Source organism: Carcharhinus amblyrhynchos, chromosome 1, assembly GCF_965287045.1.
Source record: "Carcharhinus amblyrhynchos chromosome 1, sCarAmb.v2.hapA, whole genome shotgun sequence".
Classification (NCBI taxonomy): domain Eukaryota; kingdom Metazoa; phylum Chordata; class Chondrichthyes; order Carcharhiniformes; family Carcharhinidae; genus Carcharhinus; species Carcharhinus amblyrhynchos.
This window is the reverse complement of record NC_137324.1, coordinates 124,148,662-124,169,318: the sequence shown is the minus strand read 5'-3', so window position 1 is coordinate 124,169,318 and position 20,657 is coordinate 124,148,662. Positions and strand designations below refer to the sequence as shown.

The 20,657-nt window shown below is 43.8% G+C and overlaps 1 protein-coding gene across 1 annotated transcript in view; it reads left to right on the top strand.

Annotated features, from left to right (window-relative positions):
- LOC145339009 (annexin A10-like) overlaps positions 1 to 20,657 on the top strand; it is an 86,027-nt gene that overhangs the window by 50,899 nt on the left and 14,471 nt on the right. Inside the window, exons 5-8 of the mRNA XM_080183764.1 lie at positions 4,030 to 4,120; positions 6,295 to 6,374; positions 19,625 to 19,684; positions 19,825 to 19,918. Of these exons, the coding sequence (XP_080039890.1) occupies positions 4,030 to 4,120; positions 6,295 to 6,374; positions 19,625 to 19,684; positions 19,825 to 19,918 (325 nt within the window). The remainder of the gene's footprint in view (positions 1 to 4,029; positions 4,121 to 6,294; positions 6,375 to 19,624; positions 19,685 to 19,824; positions 19,919 to 20,657) is intronic.

The window sequence follows — 20,657 nt, the reverse complement described above, 5'->3', positions numbered from 1 at the left end:
TGTGCTGTATGGATTGAAAATGTATGATTAGTTATCATTTATAGAATAGCAAGTAAGCATGCGTTGTAGCCCAGTACAGCAGCTGAACGGTGATTTGAAAAGCTATTCCGCATTATTAGTTGCTGTGTTATATTGCAGAGTTGATATCTCAGCCTGGTTCCATGACTCAATGCTGCAATGAATCCTAATTTGACAGACAGCTCTGGTGAATTTAATTCAATGCCACTAATTAAATTTTCAAGATGATGTCAAAAAAATCTAATTGGTAGGTGGAAAAACATTGAATTCATTTTTAAAAATTCCATTAGGTTCATTCTATTAGGTTCAAGGTCGCATTCAGTTTAAACAGTCTGCCTCTCATTATCATATTAGCAACTTGTTGATTGCTATTGATTGTCTGAGGCCACCTTTGACAATATTTCTATCTTAAAATGGCAACATCGTCCAAGGTTGATTTGGCAACAGGGAAATGGGGAAATTATGCAGATGTTGAGACACTAATAGGATTGTTTTGCCAATCCTGTATTCCGATAAATGAGTTAGTCTCCATAACGTTAACACAGCAGAATAATAAAAATTGCATTGTCAAATCTCCTATTGCTGCAGTTACAGCACCTGGCACGGAACAAACTTGTCCCGGCCCGTGTTAAATATTGAAACTCGGCCAATCCGATAACCCCACCGCAAAATGACAGCTCTCTATCAAAATAAGATGCACTTGGGACATAATAGGAGATTTTCTTGGTCTGCGCCCTGGTGCACTGAATCACCTAAATAAAGAAAAACTTGAACTCTGTCATGCTTTTCATGACCTGTGGCAGTCCCAAAGCATTTTATAACTAATGAAGTGCTGTTGAAATGTTGGGGGCAATTCTCCCAAAAAAATTGGGAGAATCGCTGAAACGTGTTGAATTGGCAGGAAAACTGGTATAAATCACAATTGTTTTTTCAGTGGGAGTTCAGAGTTGAATGTCCCACACTCTGTGCACTGCAGAGATCATAATTGTGAATATCATTAAAAGCTTGGAGGGGTGGGGGGAGCGTGGAGTAAGTCTATTCATGCCAAAGTCCAACAGCTCTGGAATTCTGCGGATGTGCAGTGTCCCCAGTCCACCAGCCTGCACTTTACTGGCCCACTCGATCACTGGCCAGCCCAGGACCCCGAAATGCTGCCCATCCAGCCCCCCACGTCCTGATCGTGGCCCTCATGAGCATTCCCGGGCCAGCCTCAATTCCCCCACCATCCCAAAACCCTGATCTCCACCCAAACCCCCTCCAGCAGTGACAATTTCCACCCCCACCACCCCCCCCCACCATGGCAGAACCACCCCCTCCCCCTAAGGAGGCAGACCACCCCACAGGAGACAGACTGATCCCCCGGGAGGGAGACAGCCCTGGCAGATCACTCGCCCCTGCAGCCATAATCATTGGCCTCCCTCTATTTCTGACCAGTCCCCATGCAGATTGGCAGCCAGACCCCCCACCCCCATCGACCACTCCCAAGGCCCCATCCCCTTGGCACTGCCCAGTGCCCAGTGGGCAGTGCCACGGTAGCCCCTGCACAAGTGCACTTTGCCGTGTCGGGGGCACCGGCTTGCACTGCCAGGGTGCCAATGTCCAGGGGCCACCACCCTCTGCATTGCCTGGCCCCTTGTGGGGGGCCTCAATTGCCCTCACCCTTCACTCCAGCGGGACCTCCCACTCATTCCCCAAACCTGGGGAGTTATTCTAAACCTCACTAGAGTGAAATACTCCTAGCAGGGTGTTAGATGCTATTGGGCTCAGAGAATTCAGTCCCGAACCTGTTAATAACATTTATATTACATTAAAAATAGATTAAAATCACTTACATGGTCTTTCCACTGGTTTCCAGTGTGGCCTCGGCTGTGCCTGCTCTCTGGCAGTGGGAAACGTGCATATGATGGAAACACGTGCGCAAACCCACAAAATGGCCAACACAACATTTTCCCAACCCAACATGCCAAAAAATTAGCATGTCACCATGGGAGAATCAGGCATGTTGTCACTGTTGCAGTGTAAGGAATGCAGCAAATCTGCAAAAATGAGATCACATGTAATGAAAAAACTGGCCTGATTTTTGTTCATTTGTTTCAGTGGAGGAAAATTGTGCAGCTTCCTTAATGGGTCTGCACTCCAACCCACCTGAATTTCCAATATTCACTGTGCCTGGCAGTCCCTCAATCACCTCAAACTCTATTGATCTGTTTGGCAATGTTAGTCAATGTATACCACATTAAAATGTTGTGCTTGGGCACCTTGGAGATTTGTAAATCATGAATACAAATTCTTATTCTGCTGCCCCTCATTTGGAAGGGAACCTTTGGGCCTCATTCCCTGGTTGATTAGTTTTTAACTGGGGGACCTATTAAAGCACCAAAGGATTTATAAAATATAATTTTGCACTGGCTGGATTAATGGAGGTGATTTCACACTGTTTTACTTCAGTATACTTGGGACGCAGAACACCCCTGACTCTAGATTCGCATCACTTTCTCATCAATGTGATCTCCAAATCACTTTGCATCAAGCTGGGAGTGGTGGTATTGCTATATAATTCCTAATCCAATTCTCTTCTCACAACTCGTGGTGTACTAAGATAGAGATTCACCTCTTTCCATGCTTAGTAATTCCCAGCACAGTTCTCTACTCTGTCACCAGGAGCTTACAGTTTGAGGGACACCACTCCATATCAAGCCATTGGCATGTTTGGAAGAGTTTGTAGGTTGACACTCAGCCTGTTTGACCGTGTTATGAACATACCTTCCTTGGCCATCAAGTCGTGGGGCCGGATTTTACAGGCTCACTCATCCTGAAACAGCAAAATTCCACCTGAAGTCAACAGATCTTCCCACTGTCTGCCCCTCTCCCACTCCAATTCCTGTAGCGGGCAGGACTGTAAAATTTCAGCCATGTGGTCGGATTTGAACCTGGAGCTTCTGGCTCAGAGGCAGGGTTGCTATCCACTACGCCAAAGGACCTCTATTGCAGTATAATGACTGGACCTAATTCTAGCCACAGGATTTACCTGATGAAGACAAGGACTCATTTAGTGTTAAAGTTTAAAGTTTATTTATTAGTGTCACAAATAGACTTACACTAATACTGCAATGAAGTTACTCTGAAAATCCCCTAGTCACCACACTCCGGAGCCTATGCGGGTACACTGAAGGAGAATTTAGCACGGCCAATGCATCTAACCAACACATCATTCGGGCTGTGGGAGGAAACCGGAGCACCCTCAGGAAACACATGTAGGCACGGGGAGAACGTACAGACTCCACACAGACAGTAACCCAAGCTGTGAATCAAACGCAGATCCCTGACACTGTGGGGCAGCAGTGCTAACCACTGTGCCACCGTGCTGTCCATTTATTGGCCAATTTTGTTGCCCTGAGAAACGCAAATATCTTCTTCTTCAATTGTCATCTGTGTACCAATTCATTTAACAATTTTGCCACTTCAGAAGGTTTGCGTAAACTCTAGTATGGAACTGGAATTGCAAATTACAATTCACAAAACAGTATTACACAAGAATCGAACCACCAACAAGGTTAATCCGTTTCATGAATCATTATAAAACTGAAACTGACACCTCATATGGCTTTGAAATCGTAGATTTTAACCAATGCATAAAAGAACTGAGATTGTAGGCCTCTGTACCAGTTCATATATCTGTTCATTCATCCTCCTTGGTATAAATGATCAATATCTATTTCTTGACTCAAACAGAAAACAACGTGAAAATAACAAAACATTGCATATTCATATTCAAAGTATTATTATTTATAACATTCTCTCCTTTCTAATCCATTGCATTTGAGCCTACCACTAGTGTTAAGATGCAAAATACAATTATTGTTTTCACTGCCACTTGTTCAAATTACAATATGTAATCATATTTTTATCTTTTCATGCCATAAATTGTTTTTGTTTGAATACTTGCTTAATCTAATTGGGTTTATCATAATCGTTTTTATAAACTGTTTTAATTTGTTCTTTCAAATTAAGGGGTTAGGCACAGATGAAAACTGTTTAACTGAGATTCTTGCCTCAAGAACAAACAATGAGATCAACGCAATCAATGAAGTCTACATGATGCGTAATATAATTTTTTACAATTATATTCAAATAGTAAAACGCCTCTCAGTTCAGTTTTGCAAGCCCACCAAGATCCATACTACTTTGTTTTATTTGACCTTGGATGTGGGTTACACTAGCCAAGCCTCCTCAGTTGCCTCAGATGGTGGAGATGGGCCTTCTGCTTCAACAATTGCAATCCTCATTGTGATGGTACTCCCACAATGCTGTGAGGTAGGGAAGTCCAGGACGTTGATCGGGCAACAATGAAGAAATGGCCAATAATGTTCAAGTCAGGTCCATTTCTTTGAAAGGATTTTGCGGGTGACAATATACCCAAGAAACTGACGTTCTTGCCCCTCTGAGTAGTAAGGGCCACAGAATAGAAAGATGTTCTTCAGCTAAGTTTGATAAGTTGGTGAAGAAAATTGTATAGATTATGCAAAACACAGCACAGTGCACTGGTGATGGAGGAAGTGGACATTGAATGCAGTCAAAACCAAGCTTTCACCTGGATGGTTTTAAGAACATTTTCTTGCTGTAACCATCCATTAAATTGGTGAAGTTCCATCACACTATTTACTTAACCCTTAGAGGAGCGATTTGAGGGCCCAGAAGGCACACCTTGTCTCAGAGTGCCCAGATTATGGCCCACTCATGTAGCCAAGGTGTTAATATGACTGTCCAGCTAGACATCTACATTAAGATTTTGTACCTGGGCACCTTGGAGAGGCCACTTAAAGGTTTGCTCACAAAGTGCATTATTGAACTTCCTGAATTGCAATGTATTTTGATGTTGGGGCTTAGTGGTCATTGTCTGCTGGAGTATGGGGAAATGTTTTTCTTGCTGGAGTGGCATTACCTGGCACTTGTGTAGCACAGATGTTATCTATTATTTGTCAACCCAAACCAATGATGATGTCTAAGCTGTTTCAATGTTGGTGGAGTTGCAAATGGAGCTGAATACAGTTGAATCAGCAGCTAAATGCATTCTCCTTACCATATGATGAGAGGAGGTTCACTGATAAATGGTTTCCTGACAAACATCGGTGGTGATGTCCTGGCACTGTGATGACTGGCCTCTGACTATTGACTTAAAATCATGAGATATTAGCTGATATACCACCAATATAAAGGGACAACCATTCAGAATCAAGATGAGGATGACTTTTTTTAGCCAGCGGAGGGTGAATTTATGGATTTCATTGCCACAAAAGGCTGTGGAGGCCAGGTCATTGAGTATATTTAAGACAGAGATCGACAGGTTCTTGATGGATAAGAGGATCAAAGGCCTACGGGGAAAAGGCAGAAGAATGGGGTTGAGAAACTTATCAGCCATGATTGAATGGTGGAGCAGATTCAATGGGCTGAATGGCCTAATTCTGCTCTTATGTCTTATGGTTTTATGATCTAATGCATATTGCTATGTTACCTATATGGAACAGGATTTATCCAGAGATGGCGATGGAACATACCAGGATGGTTAATGATAGATACAGTAAACATTTTGAGATGCTTTACTACTTTAAAGATGCTACTTAAACACAAATTGATGTTATTATGAGGCTATGACCATATCTTTGTCAAGCTATTGTATGAGTAGTCTGTGAAAATCAGGCCCCAGATTTTAATGGGTAAAACCATGGAGGATCAGCTGGGCTGAAAATATTTAGGCCTTCCCCTGGTATGATGCCTGGGTCACTGCTGGCAGATCCATCCATTTCTTCCTTATGATTGAATGTTACGGCCATCATAATTGAGCACACTGCAGCCACTTCAGCGGAAATTAAAAGTTGCCCTAACGTTGTGACACAGAATCACAGAATTGTTATGGGCAGAAGGAGGATATCTGGTCCATCATGTTTGCACCGGCTGTTCAAATGATCATCATGACTTAGTGTCATTCCTCTGACTTTTACATTGTTTCTATTCAACTAATCATCTAATGCCCTCCTGGACAAATCAAATGTACATCAAACCAAATAATGATCATGAATTAATTGGGTTTCCATGGGATTTTTTTTATTTTCTGGTGCTAGCTCGCAAACAAATTTATCAAATTCACAAATAACAGGTTTAAACTCATGACCTTTGGGTTACCAGTTCAGTGCCATAACCACTACAATAGCATACCCACTGTATAGTCTGTAAAAGTGAATATTTCACTTGGCTAACAATATAATGTTTTGTTTCCAGAATTCGATGTACCAATTCAGAACGATATTGAATCAGAAACTTCTGGACACTTTAGGGATGCCCTAGTGATGCTTGCACAGGTATTTTACAGCTTGTTTCCATTATATCCTGTTTTGTGTTTTGTGAAATAAATGTTGGAAGTGATTCTCCGGCCTTTTCAAATGGTCAGTGGGAATCCCGATGCCCTGGTGAATGGGGCGTCCACCAAAAATCAGGATTCTGGACGGGTGTAACGGCTCTTAGGATTTACCCTCCTTGCCGGCCCGATACGGTTCCTGCCCAGAGCGGTTAGCAACCCAGTAATTATGCAAACCTGCTAATTTGAAAATCATTAGCAGGTTTGACAGGCCCTTCACCAGCCCCTGCCATTCACCTGGCCCACCAATGGGAATGGCACTGGTGGATTTTACATGTACGACCCAGCAGTGAGGACATAGTGTGCTGAACCCTGAGGGTCCAGGGAAGCACCAGCAACCCCTCAGGAAAAGGGGTCATCCTCCCCTCCCCCACCACCCACACACCACTCAAATCATGGGTCATTCCCCCACCCCCATCCACACGCACAAGCACACGCACACTCACGGACACCACGCAGGCGTGAGGGTGACCCGTTCCACCCTCCTCTCAGTCCCCTTTCCCCCTCACACACCCAGTTAGCTTCCTCTCCTCCCTCAGATCACCCCCACACTAAGCCCCCTTTCCCCCCTCAAATCCCCTACTCATCCTCCCTCAGACCACACACCTTGGCAGTGCCAACAGTGTACTGTCCTCGGCACATTGGCACTGATCAAAGAACGAAATCAGCCCGGGAAACAGGCCCTTTGGCCCAACGAGCCCGCGCCGCCATCTCAACACCACCAGTCCACCTCTCTATCCATGACCCCTATCTAATGTTTTATGGCCATCCAGATTGAGGGAAACTGATTTAGGGACAATTTATTCCTGCTAATCAGCCTAACAGCACTGGTCTGATGCCTTGGACACCGAGGGAACTCAAGGAGGTAGATCCACTGACGTTTGCCCCTCTGCTGCTGCCAGGCTGCAGAGGAAGAGTCCCTCAAGAGTCTTGGGGGGTTGGGTGGGCTCAGACTGGGGGTAAGGGGTTGACCAGAATAGGGGTGTGGAAGCTAGACTGTCGCTTCTAGCCCTGGCAGAGCTGACGATCACCCTGGCACGGTGATTTCAGACAGCCCCATGATCAACAACTGCATTCCTGTCTGTCAGTTGTGCAAATCCTGAAGTGGCCAGGTCACTTTAACCTTCAAGCCCTCGGTCACCTGGCAGGATTTTAAATACAGTAAAAAGTCTGACAACACCAGGTTTTAGTCCAACCTATTTATTTGATAATAAATAGGTTGGACTAAAACCTGGTGTTGTCAGACTTTTTACTGTGTTTACACCAGTCCAACGCCGGCATACCCACATCAGGATTTTAAATCACTGCAGCACTCCAATCTGCTGCACAGATATTCCTTTCTCCCTGTAAGAAGCTAATGGTGTGATCAGAGCCCTTTGAAGTCCCCTGACAGGGAGGAGATGTCAATTTCCTGGGGCAGGGGGGTGGGGGGTGGTGTAGTGTGGTAGTTCTATGCTGCACAGTTGTGCACTCAGCCTCAATGAATGCACACAGCTTTGATTTGAAGTTGATGCTTTCCCAGCAAACTGAAACCTTTGTAATTCTCTCCAGTTAAATACTATGGAGCAAAGGTCGGCCAGGCTGATTCCTGGGATGGCAAGTCTGTCATATGAAGACAGACTAAGTTGGTCAGAATTATATTCACTGGAGTTTAGAAGAGTGAGAGGGGACCTCACAGAAACTTATAAAATTCTAACAGGATTAGACAGGGTGGATTCAGAAAGAGTGTTCCTGATGGTGGGGGAGTCCAGAACTAGGGTCATAGTTTGAGAATAAGGGGTAAACCTTTTAGGAATGAAGTGAGGAGAAATTTCTGCACCCACAGGGTGGTGAATGTGTGGAATTCACTACCACAAAATATAGTTGAGGCCAAAACGTTGTCTGATTTCAAGAAGAAATTAAATATTGCTCTTGGGGTTAAAGGGATCAAGGTATACGTGAGGAACGTGGGGATCAGGATATTGAATTTGATGATCAGCCATAATCAAAATGAATGGCAGAGCAGACCCGAAGGGCCAAATGACCTATTCCTGCTTCTAGTTTCTATGTCTCTATGTTAACTCTTTGATCTCTAATAAATTATGCAGTGTCTTGAAAAAAAATCCATTGATAGCTCATTGGATTTCTGCTACAGCTACCTTCGTTTATCTTAATTTCCCTTCGCACTTGAATGAATTTCAAGTACCCCATTTTTTAAATTCATTTGTGGGATATGGGCATCGCTGGCTGGCTAGCATTTATCACATATCCCTAGTTGCCCTTGAGAAGTTGGTGGTGAGTTGCCTTCTTGGACATGCAATCCATGTTCTATGGGCTGATTCACAATGCGTTAGGGAGGGAATTCCAGGATTTTGACACCACAAAGGAACAGCGACATATTTCCAGGTCAGGATGGTGAGTCGCTTGGAGGGAAACTTGCAGGAAGTGATGTTCCCATTTACTTGCTGCCCTTGGCCTTCTAGATGGAAGTGATTGTGGGTTTAGAAGGTGCTGTCTCAGGATCTTTGGTGAATTGGTGCAATGCGTCTTGTAGATAGTACACACCGCTACAGAGCGTCAGTAATGGAGGGATTGAATATTTGTAGATGTAGTGCCAATCAAGTGGGATGCTTTTTCCTGGATGGTGTCAAACTTCTTGAGTGCTGTTGGAGCTGCACCCATCCAGGCAAGTGGGGAGTATTCCATAAAACTCCTGACTTGTACCATTGATCCTACCTGCAATGTTGACAGTGTCAAAGTCTTATTGACAGCCTGTGATTTCACTTCCTTGTTTGCGAACCACAATCATTATGAAGAATTCACAATTGACAATCACTCTTATCTACACTGTCACAAACAGATACAATGGCGAGATTGGTATGGACAAGGTCACATAGGCTTTTTCCTCTTGTTGCTTTCCTCACCACTTGCTGCAGATCCAGTCTGGCAGTCCTGTCCTTCAGGACTTTAGCTCAGTCAACCAGCTCAGTCAGTAATGGTGATGGACATTGAACTCCTCCACCAAGAATACAATCTATGCCTTCGCTGTCCTCAGTGCTTCTTCCAAATGGAGGAATACTGGTCGCCTCAGAGAGGGAAATAATCAGTAAGGACTTTCCTTAACGAGGTCCGGATTCATTATTGAGGATTCCCAGTGCCACTCCCTTTATCCCACTATGTTACTAACTCTGGTCTGTGAAACCTGGCAGCACAAAAATTGCTACCCAGTACTTGATGTAAGTTACATAGAAATATAGAAAATAGAAACAGGAGTAGGCCATTCAGCTCTTCAAGCCTTCTCCACCATTCATTATGATCATAGCTGATCATCCAACTCAGTAACTTGTTCCAGCTTTCCTCCAATGTCCTTTGATTCCTTTAGCCCAGAAGCTATATCTAACTCCTTCTTGAAAACATACAATGCTTTTACCTCAACTGCTTTCTGTGGCAGTAAATTCCACTCTCTGGGTTAAGAAATTTCTCCTCATCTCAGTCCTAAATGTTTAGCCGGTATCCTGAGATTGTGACCTCTTGTTCTGGAGGGTGAACAGGCAGTTGTCATGATACATATTGATACATGGGTTAAATAAAAGGGATAAGGTCCTAAAAACAGAATATAGGGAGCTAGGAAGCAAGTTGAAAAATCGGACCTCAAAGGTAATTGTTTCAGGATCACCACCAGTGCCACGTGCTAGTCAGAGTAGAAACAGTCAGATATATTGGATTAATACATAGCAGAAAGGATGGTGTGGGGGGTGGGGGGAGTCAGATTCCTGGGGCATTGGGACTGCTTCTTGGGGAGGTAGAACCAGTACAAACTGGATGGGTTGCACCTGGGCAGAAACAGGATTGATGTCTTTGGGGGGGTGGGGGGGTGGTGTTACTTGCTGGGGGTCACTGATGTCACTTGCTAGAGTGTTGGGGAGGGATTAAATTAATATAGCAGGGAGATGAGAACCTATTTAAGGATTCAGAGCAGGGGGGATCAAGAACAGGAGAAAATGACAGCAAGGAGAATTAGAAGAATGATAGGCAGAGAAATCAAGGGCCAGAATCAGGTAAGGACACAGTAAAAAAAAGTAGGAACATGAGAAGGAAGGTGAAAAGGAATAGCCTGAAGGTTTTGTATCTGAATGCTTAGAACATTCAGAATAAAGCGGATGAATTAGTTGCACAGGTAGATGTAAAGGGGTATGATATAGTTTGGATTACAGAGACATGGCTTCAAGATGACCAAGAAATTAAACATTTAGGGCTATTCAGCATTTAGGAAGGACAGACAGAAAGGAAAAGATTGCATTGTTGATTAAAGAAGACATTGATAAAATGTTGAGGAAAGATATTGGCACTGATGTTATGGAATTTGTATGGGGCAAGTTAAGAAACACCAAAGGGTAAAAAAAATCCATGGGGATGATATACAAACTACCAAACTGTAATGGTAATGTTGGGAGTAGCATTAGACAGGAAATCAGAGATGCATGCGATAAAGAGATTTCAGTGATTATGGTGACTTTAATCTGCATATTGATTGGGTTAGCCCAATTAACCTCAGTACAATAGAGGAGGAATTTCTGGAGTGTATATCGGATGGTTTTCAGGACCAATACATTGAGGAACCAACAAGAGAACAGGCCACCTTGGACTCGGTATTCCCCAGGCTATTCCTGATTTTTGCAATCTTATGTTTACTTTAGTGAGGGAAGGGATAGGTATATAACTCAGAGCAAGGGTTATAGCTGGGGGAAAGGAAATTATGATGCGATTAGACAAGATTTAAGATGCATAGGATGTGGAAGGAAACTGCAGGGGATGGGCACAATTGAAATGTAGAGCTTGTTCAAGGAACAGCTACTTCGTGTCCTTGATAATTATGTACCTGTCAGGCAGGGAGGAAGTGGTCGAGCAAGGGAACCGTGGTTTACTAAAGAAGTTGAATCTCTTGCGAAGAGGAAGAAGAAGACTTACGTAAAGATGAGACATGAAGGCTCAGTAGGGGCACTTGAGAGTTACATGTTAGCCAGGAAACACCTGAAGTGAGAGCTAAGAAGAGCCAGGAGGAGACATGAGAAGTCTTTGACAGGTAGGATCAAGGAAAACCCTAAAGCTTTCCATAGGTATGTCAGGAATAAAAGAATGATTAGGGTAATATTAGGGCCAGTCAAAGACAGTGGTGGGAAGATGTGCATGGAGTCGGAAGGGATAGGAGAGGTGCTAAATGAATATATTTTGTCAGTATTCACACAGGAAAAAGACAGTGTTGTTGAGGAGAATACTGAGATACAGGCTATTAGACTAGACGGGGTTGAGGTTCATAACGAGGAGATGTTAGCAATTCTGGAAAGTCCACTGGTTGAATGGGATTTATCCTAGGATTCTCTGGGAAGCTAGGGAGGAGATCGCAGAGCCTTTGGCTTTGATCTTTATGTCGTCATTGTCTACAGGAATAGTGCCGGAAGACTGGAGGATAGCAAATGTTGTCCCTTTGTTCAAGAAGAGGAGTAGAGACAACCCTGGTAATTATAGACCAGTGAGCCTTACTTCTGTTGTGGGCAAAATTTTGGAAAGGATTATAAGAGATAGGATTTATAATTATCTAGAAAGGAATAATTTGATTAGGGATAGTCAACATGGTTTTGTGAAGAGTCATGCCTCACAAACCTTATTGAGTTCTTCGAGAAGGTGACCAAAGAGGTGGATGAGGGTAAAGCAGTTGATGTGGTGTATATGGATTTTAGTAAAGCGTTTGATAAGGTCCCCATGGTAGGCAATTGCAGAAAGTACGGAGGCATGGGATTGAGGGTGATTTAGCAGTTTGAATCAGAAATTGGCTAGCTGTAAGAAGATAGAGGGTGGTGGTTGATGGGAAATGTTCATCCTGGAGTTCAGTTAGTAGTAGTGTACCGCAAGGATCTGTTTTGGGGTCACTGCTGTTTGTCTTTCTTATAAGTGACCTGGATGAGGGTGTAGAAGGATGGGTTAGTAAATTTGTGGATGACACTAAAGTCGGTGGAGTTGTGGTCAGTGTAGAAGAATGTTGCAGGTTACAGAGAGACATAGATAAGCTGCAGAGCTGGGCTGAGAGGTGGTAAATGGAGTTTAATGTGGAAAAGTGTGAAGTGGTTCACTTTGGAAGGAGTAACAGGAATAAAGAGTACTGGGCTAATGGTAAGATACTTGGTAGTGTGGATGAGCAGAGAGATCTCGGTGTCCGTGTACATAAATCCCTAAAAGTTGGCACCCCAGGTTGATAGGATTGTTAAGAAGGCGCATATGTGTTAGATTTTATTGGTAGAGGGATTGAGTTTCGGAGCTATGAGTTCATGTTGCAGCTGTACAAAACTCTGGTGCGGCTGCACTTGGAGTATTGCGTACAGTTCTGGTCACTGCATTATAGGAAGGATGTGGAAGCTTTGGAAAGGGTGCAGAGGAGATTTACCAGGATGTTGCCTGATATGGTGGGAAGGTCTTATGAGGAAAGGCTGAGGGACTTGAGGCTGTTTTCGTTAGAGAAAAGAAGGTTGAGAGGTGATTTAATAGAGGCATACAAGATGACCAGAGGATTAGATAGGGTGGACAGTGAGAGCCTTTTTCCTCGGATGGTGATGGCTAACACAAGGGTATATAGCTTCAAATTGAGGGGTGATAGATATAGGACAGATGTCAGCGGTAGGTTCTTTAGTCAATGAAGTAGTAAGGACGTGGAATGCCCTGCCTACAACAGTAGTGGACTCGCCAACGTTAAGGGCATTTAAATGGTCATTGGATAAACATATGGAGGCCGCAGCTGGAGTACTGTGTGCAGTTTTGGTCGCCGTACTTGCGCAAGGATATTTTGACCTTGGAGGGAGTGCAGAGGAGGTTCACTAGGCTGATACCGGAGATGAGGGGGTTGGACTATGAAAAGAGACTAAATAGACTGGGTCTGTACTCGTTGGAGTTTAGAAGGATGAGGGGGGATCTTATAGAGACGTATAAGATAATGAAGGGGATGGATAGGGTAGAGGTAGAGGGATTCTTCCCGCTCAGAAAGAACAGCAGGACTAGAGGGCACAGCCTCAAGATAAGAGGGGGGGGCAGTTTAGAATGGAGTTGAGGAGGAACTTCTTCACTCAAAGGGTGGTGAATCTCTGGAATTCTCTGCCCGATGAAGTGGTGGAGGCTATCTCACTAAATATATTTAAGACGCGGGTAGATAGGTTTTTGGTAGGCAAGGGGATTAAGGGTTATGGGGAGAAAGTGGGAAAGTGGAAGTGATCCACTTCAGATCAGCCATGATCTTATTGAATGGCGGGGCAGGCTCGAAGGGCTAGATGGCCTACTCCTGCTCCTACTTCTTATGTCCTTATATGGATAATATTGGAATAGTGTAGGTTAGATGGGCTTTAGATTAGTTTCACTGGTCGGCGCAACATCAAGGGCCGAAGGGTCTGTACTGCACTGTAATGTTCTATGTTCTACCGGTCCTGGATATATGATGAGATCAGCCTCGCTCCCCGGAAGGGTATGAGGCTAATTTAAATATTTCAGTATTATTAGTGAGCCTGGGATGAAATTGCCTGGATTCATTTGCCTTAACGTCCTCACTGGCGAGAATCGCGTATGGTCCCCAGCAACAGGGGCCAGATGTGATATTCTCACCGGTGGGACTGGAGGTCATTAAGGCCCCCCCTGGGTAATCAGAGTTGGGGGGATGATAATGGCCCTTCGCCCTTGGGCAGTGCCAAACTTGTACCCTGGCAGTTGCCATCAGCCTTGGCCCCCTCTCATTAGGCCCCACCACTCGGCACTGTCCAGTGTCTGGTGGGTACTGCCAAGTGCCGTGGAGTCTAATGGGAGGGGGCAGGGCCATGAAGGGGCAGGGCAATGATGGAGAGGCAAGGGTAACTCTCCATCGGCCAGGGTGGCAATTGGCTGGGGACGCTAGCTAACAATGTTTGGAGGGTGAGGAGAGGTGTGGGGGGGGGTGACTGATCTCTGTGTTCTGTGCACACTTGTAACAGTACTCTGAGAGATCAAGGCATGTGTGCAATAGAGTTCCTTGCAGTCAGTAGCCGGCTTCCCAGTGAGAAACCCTCTGAGATCAGAGGGTTTTGTCAGTTGGCAGGTTTGATGAGAGTCCAAGTTCTTTCTACTGCCACAGGATTGAGGGTAGACAGTGCAGGTTCTTGCCTGGAGTTTAATTCACTTTGCTAGTCAAACAGGAACTCCCAGAGTTAAGTTCCAACAAACATTATCACAGTGCAGTTAGGGAGAAGGTAAGTCATGTGAGATATAGGACCAGGATGTACATTCACAAGGCTGGAATCTAAGGCTGGAATTTTCCAACCATTCATGCCAATGGGATCTCCTGGTCCAACCGACAGCGCACCCCACCACAGGGAAACCCATCGCGAGGGGCGCATTCAATGAGAAACCCCATTGACAACAGTAGGACTAGAAGATCCCACCATTGGCCAAATTTAGACCACCGCGAAACACGTAACAGGTTGCATGGACAATGCCACCCGAGGTGTTTAATTGGAATCTGATTCCTCTTGTTTTCGCAGACACTGGTGTTAGGTTAACTAATTGCCGCTTCCTTTATTGAACCCGTGTGTTCGGTCTTATAACAGTTTGATCATTATGGGAGATGATGCCTTGTGAACATTTTCCTTTCTGCGGAGTTTCCTGGTCATGGCCACTGTTACCTCAAAATTGCTGCAAGGCATCAGATAACTGGCTGAACTATTTGTTAATTCAGCAATTCTCCATTTTTTAATGGTAGAGGAAAATAGAATTACTTTACAGAGTAATCCAACGTATATATGTTGTAATTATGCTTATTGAACTTCACCAATAAAGAGTTGAGAGGTGAACGGCACCTTTGATTTATTAAATTTTTTTTTAAGGTTGTTGGGTAGAGTTTACTGCCAATAATATGTGAGCATTGGTCTCAGTGGCCTGAGAGCAAGATCAATACTGATCACCAGATGTGGAGGGAAAACGCCTTTGCTTTTGAATGTCATTGCAGTGCTCAGCAAAATAAATATCAAATGTTTATCTCTCTTGGCCCCTGAGCATTTAGCTGTTGTGGCATTCACTTCACATCTTTTTGGCTGCTGGTCAGGGTCTTGGCCTATTATTTGTGTGTATGAGGTAAATTTAGGTCACGTCAGGCAAGATAAGTAACATCAGGAACTACTGACTCGCATTATTGCTGTTGTACGCGTGGGCTATGGATCAGTGCTCGATCAAATTGAAAACTCCAAACTCGTCAAAATGTGACTTGGTTTGGTTTGTTGTAATAGTACGCATCAGTCCCAAAGTGAGACTTCTGCCTCTGTTTTCTTTAAGATACATTGAACAGGCTAAGCTTGGGGAGGGCAAGAAAAAAGCTACTGGGGGGACATAGTTCCTTCAAAATAAGTTTGCTGTCAGTCAAACTATGAACTTAATTTCATGTCGACATGACTTCCTTCCTGCACCTAACAAAAGCAGCTCTCCTGAGATGATACAGTAAGAAATCTCAACAGGTTAATTTAGAAACATGAGCTTTCGGAGTGCTGCTCCTTCATCAGGTGAGTGTATGTGTTGGTTTCCAGAATGGGCAAAAATACAATAGTATTTAATATTTTGTATATTAATATAGCAAATTAAAAACAAAGGGTGTCAATTTCCATCACGGTCATAACTGCAATGGAAAACCACGGGTAGCCAAAATCATAAGGTGGGATTTTACAGCCTTGCTTGTCCAGAAACGATAAAATCATAACTAAGGTCAACATGCCTTCCCATGCTGTGCCCCTCACCCACTCCGATTCCCATGGCGGGTGGGCCGGTAAAACTCTGGTCATAGTGTTTTTATGAGACTTCTACAGTACATGAATAGGTAGGAAATGGAGGAATACAGACTGCGTAGAGGCAAAAAGTCTTCAGTTAGAAAGGCATCATGTACTGTATCATGTACTTGGTGGGCCGAAGGGCTGTTCCTTTGCTGGATTGCTGTTTGTACTGCTCAAAAATGTTGTCAAAATGGAGATTCAGACCTGAAATCCTAGTGAGATAAAACCTGAGGGAAAGAGTCTGAGAGTCTCATCATCTTCATTCACAAGCAGTTTTACCATTGCTTCATTGTAATTGGGATGCTTCTTGGTATTCTATTAGATTAATCCATGTTTAAACCTATTTACAACATTATGATCATTCCTTTGTATTGAACAATCATTTACTGGTCATTACCTTCAGAAATGAAAGTCATTCAGATCAATACAATGCCCGAGGCACTACTGCCACCTATTGGTACGGAAGAGAGAATAGAAGCTGCATTTTAACATTTGATAACTGCGATCAAAAGATATAGCCCTACAACTATTTATCTAAAGGCAGCATACTGTGTATCCTCAGAGAGAAAAACATCTCCAAAGCTACATGTTTGCCTTCTATTTTCTTTTGGACGCAAAACTAAAAGGAAAACAGAAATTGCTGAGTGTTTCATTGAAAACAGAAAATTATAATTTTACAGTATTTACATTTTATAAACAGGATTAGAGACACTTGGCAGATGGTGCAAAAATATTTCAAAGATGATAATAGGTTGGTGAGTATACATGTATCAAGAAACAATTACAAGCTGGGTATCTTTTACTTTGACAGGCAAAATCGATGGAGTGATCGAATTGAAGTTTTACTAGTGTAGACTCAGAAAGCTCAATTTTCAGCATAGAAAGGAGAAATACAGGTGCCACAGTGGTTAACACTGCTGCTCATAGTGCCAGGGACCTAGTTTCGGTTCCCAGCTTGGGTAACTGTCTGTGTGGAGTTTGCACTTTCTCTCCATACCTGTGTGTGTTTCCTCTGGGTGCTCCGGTTTTCTCCTACAGTCTAAAGATGTGCAAGTTAGGTGGATTGACCGTACTAAATTGTCCCTTAGTGTCATGAGTTGTCTCCTTCCAGGCTGTTGTTGTCCCCCATAGTGCAATGGAAAGCATTGGCTCTAGTTCCAGATCTCACCCTCAGGATAACCTCAGTGATGGCTGCCATGGGGTGCTTCAATGAGTCCCACAATTGATCTGACCCAACTCCCATTACCTCTAAATAGACAGGAAGCCCACGTCCACATCTATTAAGAGTTTACCCTGTGCGAAATGCGCACGAAAATAGTTTCCAACTAGAGGTGGGTTTCTGACCCAATAGAAGACCCAGCTCCTATTTCATAGTATCTTAGAATCCTACAGGCAAAAGGAGATCATTCTGCCCATCGAGTCTGCACCAACCACAATCCCACCCAGGCCCTATCCCCACAACTTCATTCAAGGCCTTGTAATGGAGATACTACCCAACTGGTCAGAAGCCCACTGATCATTAAGTGGTAGCCATGTTGAACAGGGGCATTGGTTGCATCAATTCTGTGCCTCAGTCAGGGGCTCCCTTGAAAGGTTGAGTAGCTATCTCTTTGAGTCCTCTAGGTTGCATCCATGCACTTTGGGACAAAGACTTACAGCAGACTGGACTGCTGGAGAATAATGGAGTCATGGCAGCTAACAGGAAACAGTACACATACATTTGCAGTGTTTGCAGGTCAGTTGGACCTTGAGTAAGTGGAAGCCCTTCCTGTTGCTGGCTCTTACTGGCTGGGTGTTCAGCGTCTTGATTGCCACATGGTACAATAGATGCTGCCCTGAATGGAAGGGAACCCAACAATGGAGGTGAAATTCTGTGACCTCTGTACCTGTGAGGACATTTCTGTCATGAAATGGATGCATCATTCAGCTCTGGCAAAAAGGGCTTCAGGGACCTGCAAGATGCAGTGTTGTGCAGCCATTTTTGACACTCCACTAAGGTCTGATGCTCACCTTGGGGAGCAGCCAACGTGAAGAAGTTCAAAGTCGCAGTGATGTTGGTGGACAGTGACAGGGCATGGTAGTGGGGCTGCAAGGTGTGAGGTCAGGTGATAGAGACAGTCTTTTCTTCATCTTCGATGGCCAATTCTGCGTTGAGGAATGGCCTCCTTTCCCTTCCTGAACTTCTTCCCTCTCCCATACCCTCCTAATGCCTTTGCTTTGACTCTTCCTGCAGTGGGTGTTGCCCCTCATTGCCACTTGGCGCAAAATCCTAATCAAGTTAGGAAAGGAAGGATGGGAGGAGTTAGGTTAGTATTTCAGCTGTGATCCTTTGTCTGGCCTGATAATCATGTCCACAGTTAAATTTGCAAACACAAAGTACAAATCTTTGTACACTTAACAAAAGTATTAAAGACATCTGTTGGTAAACCACAAAGCTCTACTCAAGCATAATATTGTCTAGGATCATGTGTTGATTTTTTTTATCCATAACTAAACAGTCAATATGTTCCAATTATCTGAAATTTTACATGGATCCTTCTCCTGCTTTCTTCCCGGAATACTGACAGAAATCTGATGACACCCACAAGGAAAAAGCAGGACAACTTAAAATGGCTATTTATATATTTTCTCGGGATGGGTAGGGGTGGGGGTTAATCTCCCTCCATAAAAATTACAGTAAGAAACCTGGGCTACAGCTTACAGGTTTTAAACTCAAACTTAGCATTAAAGAACAAAGAAAATTACAGCACAGGAATAGGCTGTTCGGCCCTCCAAGCCTACACTGACCATGCTGCCCATGTGAACTAAAAACTCCTACCCTTCTGGGGACCATATCCCTCTATTCCCATCCTATTCATGTATATGCCCAGATGCCCCTTAAAAGTCACTATCATATCTGCTTCCACTACTTCCCCTAGCAGCGAGTTCCAGGCGTCCACCACCCTCTGGGTAAAAACCTTGCCTTGTACATCTCCTTTAAACCTTGCCCCTCGCACCTTAAACCTATGCCCCCTAGCAATTGATTCTTCTACCCTGGGAAAAAGCTTCTGACTATCCACTCTATCCCCTCACGATCTTGTAGACTTCTATCAGGTTGACCCTCAACCTCTGTCATTCCAGTGAGAACAAATCAAGTTTCTCCAACCTCTCCTCATAGTTAATGCCCTCCATACACTTTCCCCCTCTTTAGCTTCCACTTGTTAAATCCTTTTCGATATTCTACACTTTGAGGCCTCGCGTTTCACCTTTGGGAAATAAATCATTTGAGAAGCTCTGAAACACAATCTTCAGGTCACTGTGTAAACAGTGCCTGGTGAAAGGTGGTTATAGTAAATCTCCACCCGTGCTGATAACGTATGTCACCACAATTGCTGCTTTCTTAAATTCACAGGGAGCCAGAGAAGAAGGATATGAATATGAAGATCAAGAAATGGCTGTGCAAGATGCCACGGTAAAGTGCAAATGTCTTACATACCATTTTCAAGTGCACAGTGTTCCTTTGGCTGCAACTAAATTGCTGAACAATGGTGTTTGAAGGAATAAATAGATAAAATGACTATGAATTTTTTCTTTTAATGTTTGATTTTATAGATCCTTTGGGAAGCTTGCCAAAACAACACATCGGAGGATAGAAATTTGCTGCTGGAATTCCTGTGCAGAAAGAGTTATCAGCAGTTGTGGCTGGGTACTTAAATATTCTACTATTGGGTCATCCTGATTTATCTTTTTACTATACAGAAACCAGAAAAAAAATCAGTATATAATTTGCATTAGAAAAAAAGGGTTCAATTACCTTTGAAAAGAGCTATTAATATTTCCATAGAAACGTTGGGCGGAATTCTCCCATCCTGCCTACTCGGGAATTTTAGCAGGCATGTTGCAGACAATGTGAAACCCCATTGTCAGTCCGGCAGGAATTTCCGGCTTTTAGACCAGCGCGGCTGGAGAATGCTGCCCAGTGTATTATATATACAGCCTGATTGTATAGTCACGTATAATAATCAGTTATACATTAACAGAAAAAAAGGAATCTCACATAGTTTTGTTGCCTATATAATATACCTCACATTACACAGAACAAAAGTTCCAATCATCTGTTCTCTGACTTCTCCTAAAGCTGCAGGCTTTAACAAGGTTCCTGTGCAGGTTCCACAGGTTTTAACAATTCTCTGACATTTCACTCAAGGTACCACATGTCACCGAGTTGAACATGAAGAGGGTGGATATAGCCAAACGGGATTCCGTCATCAGCCAATGACCATACAGGTCCAGCATGGATGAGGAAGCTGATGGCTACGGCGCAGTGATATACAGTTAGGAAGGAGTTGCCCTGGGAGTTCTCAGTGTCAACTCTGGACCCGATGAAGTCTCATGGCTTCAGGTCAAATATGGACGAGGAAACCGCCCACTGATTACCAACTACC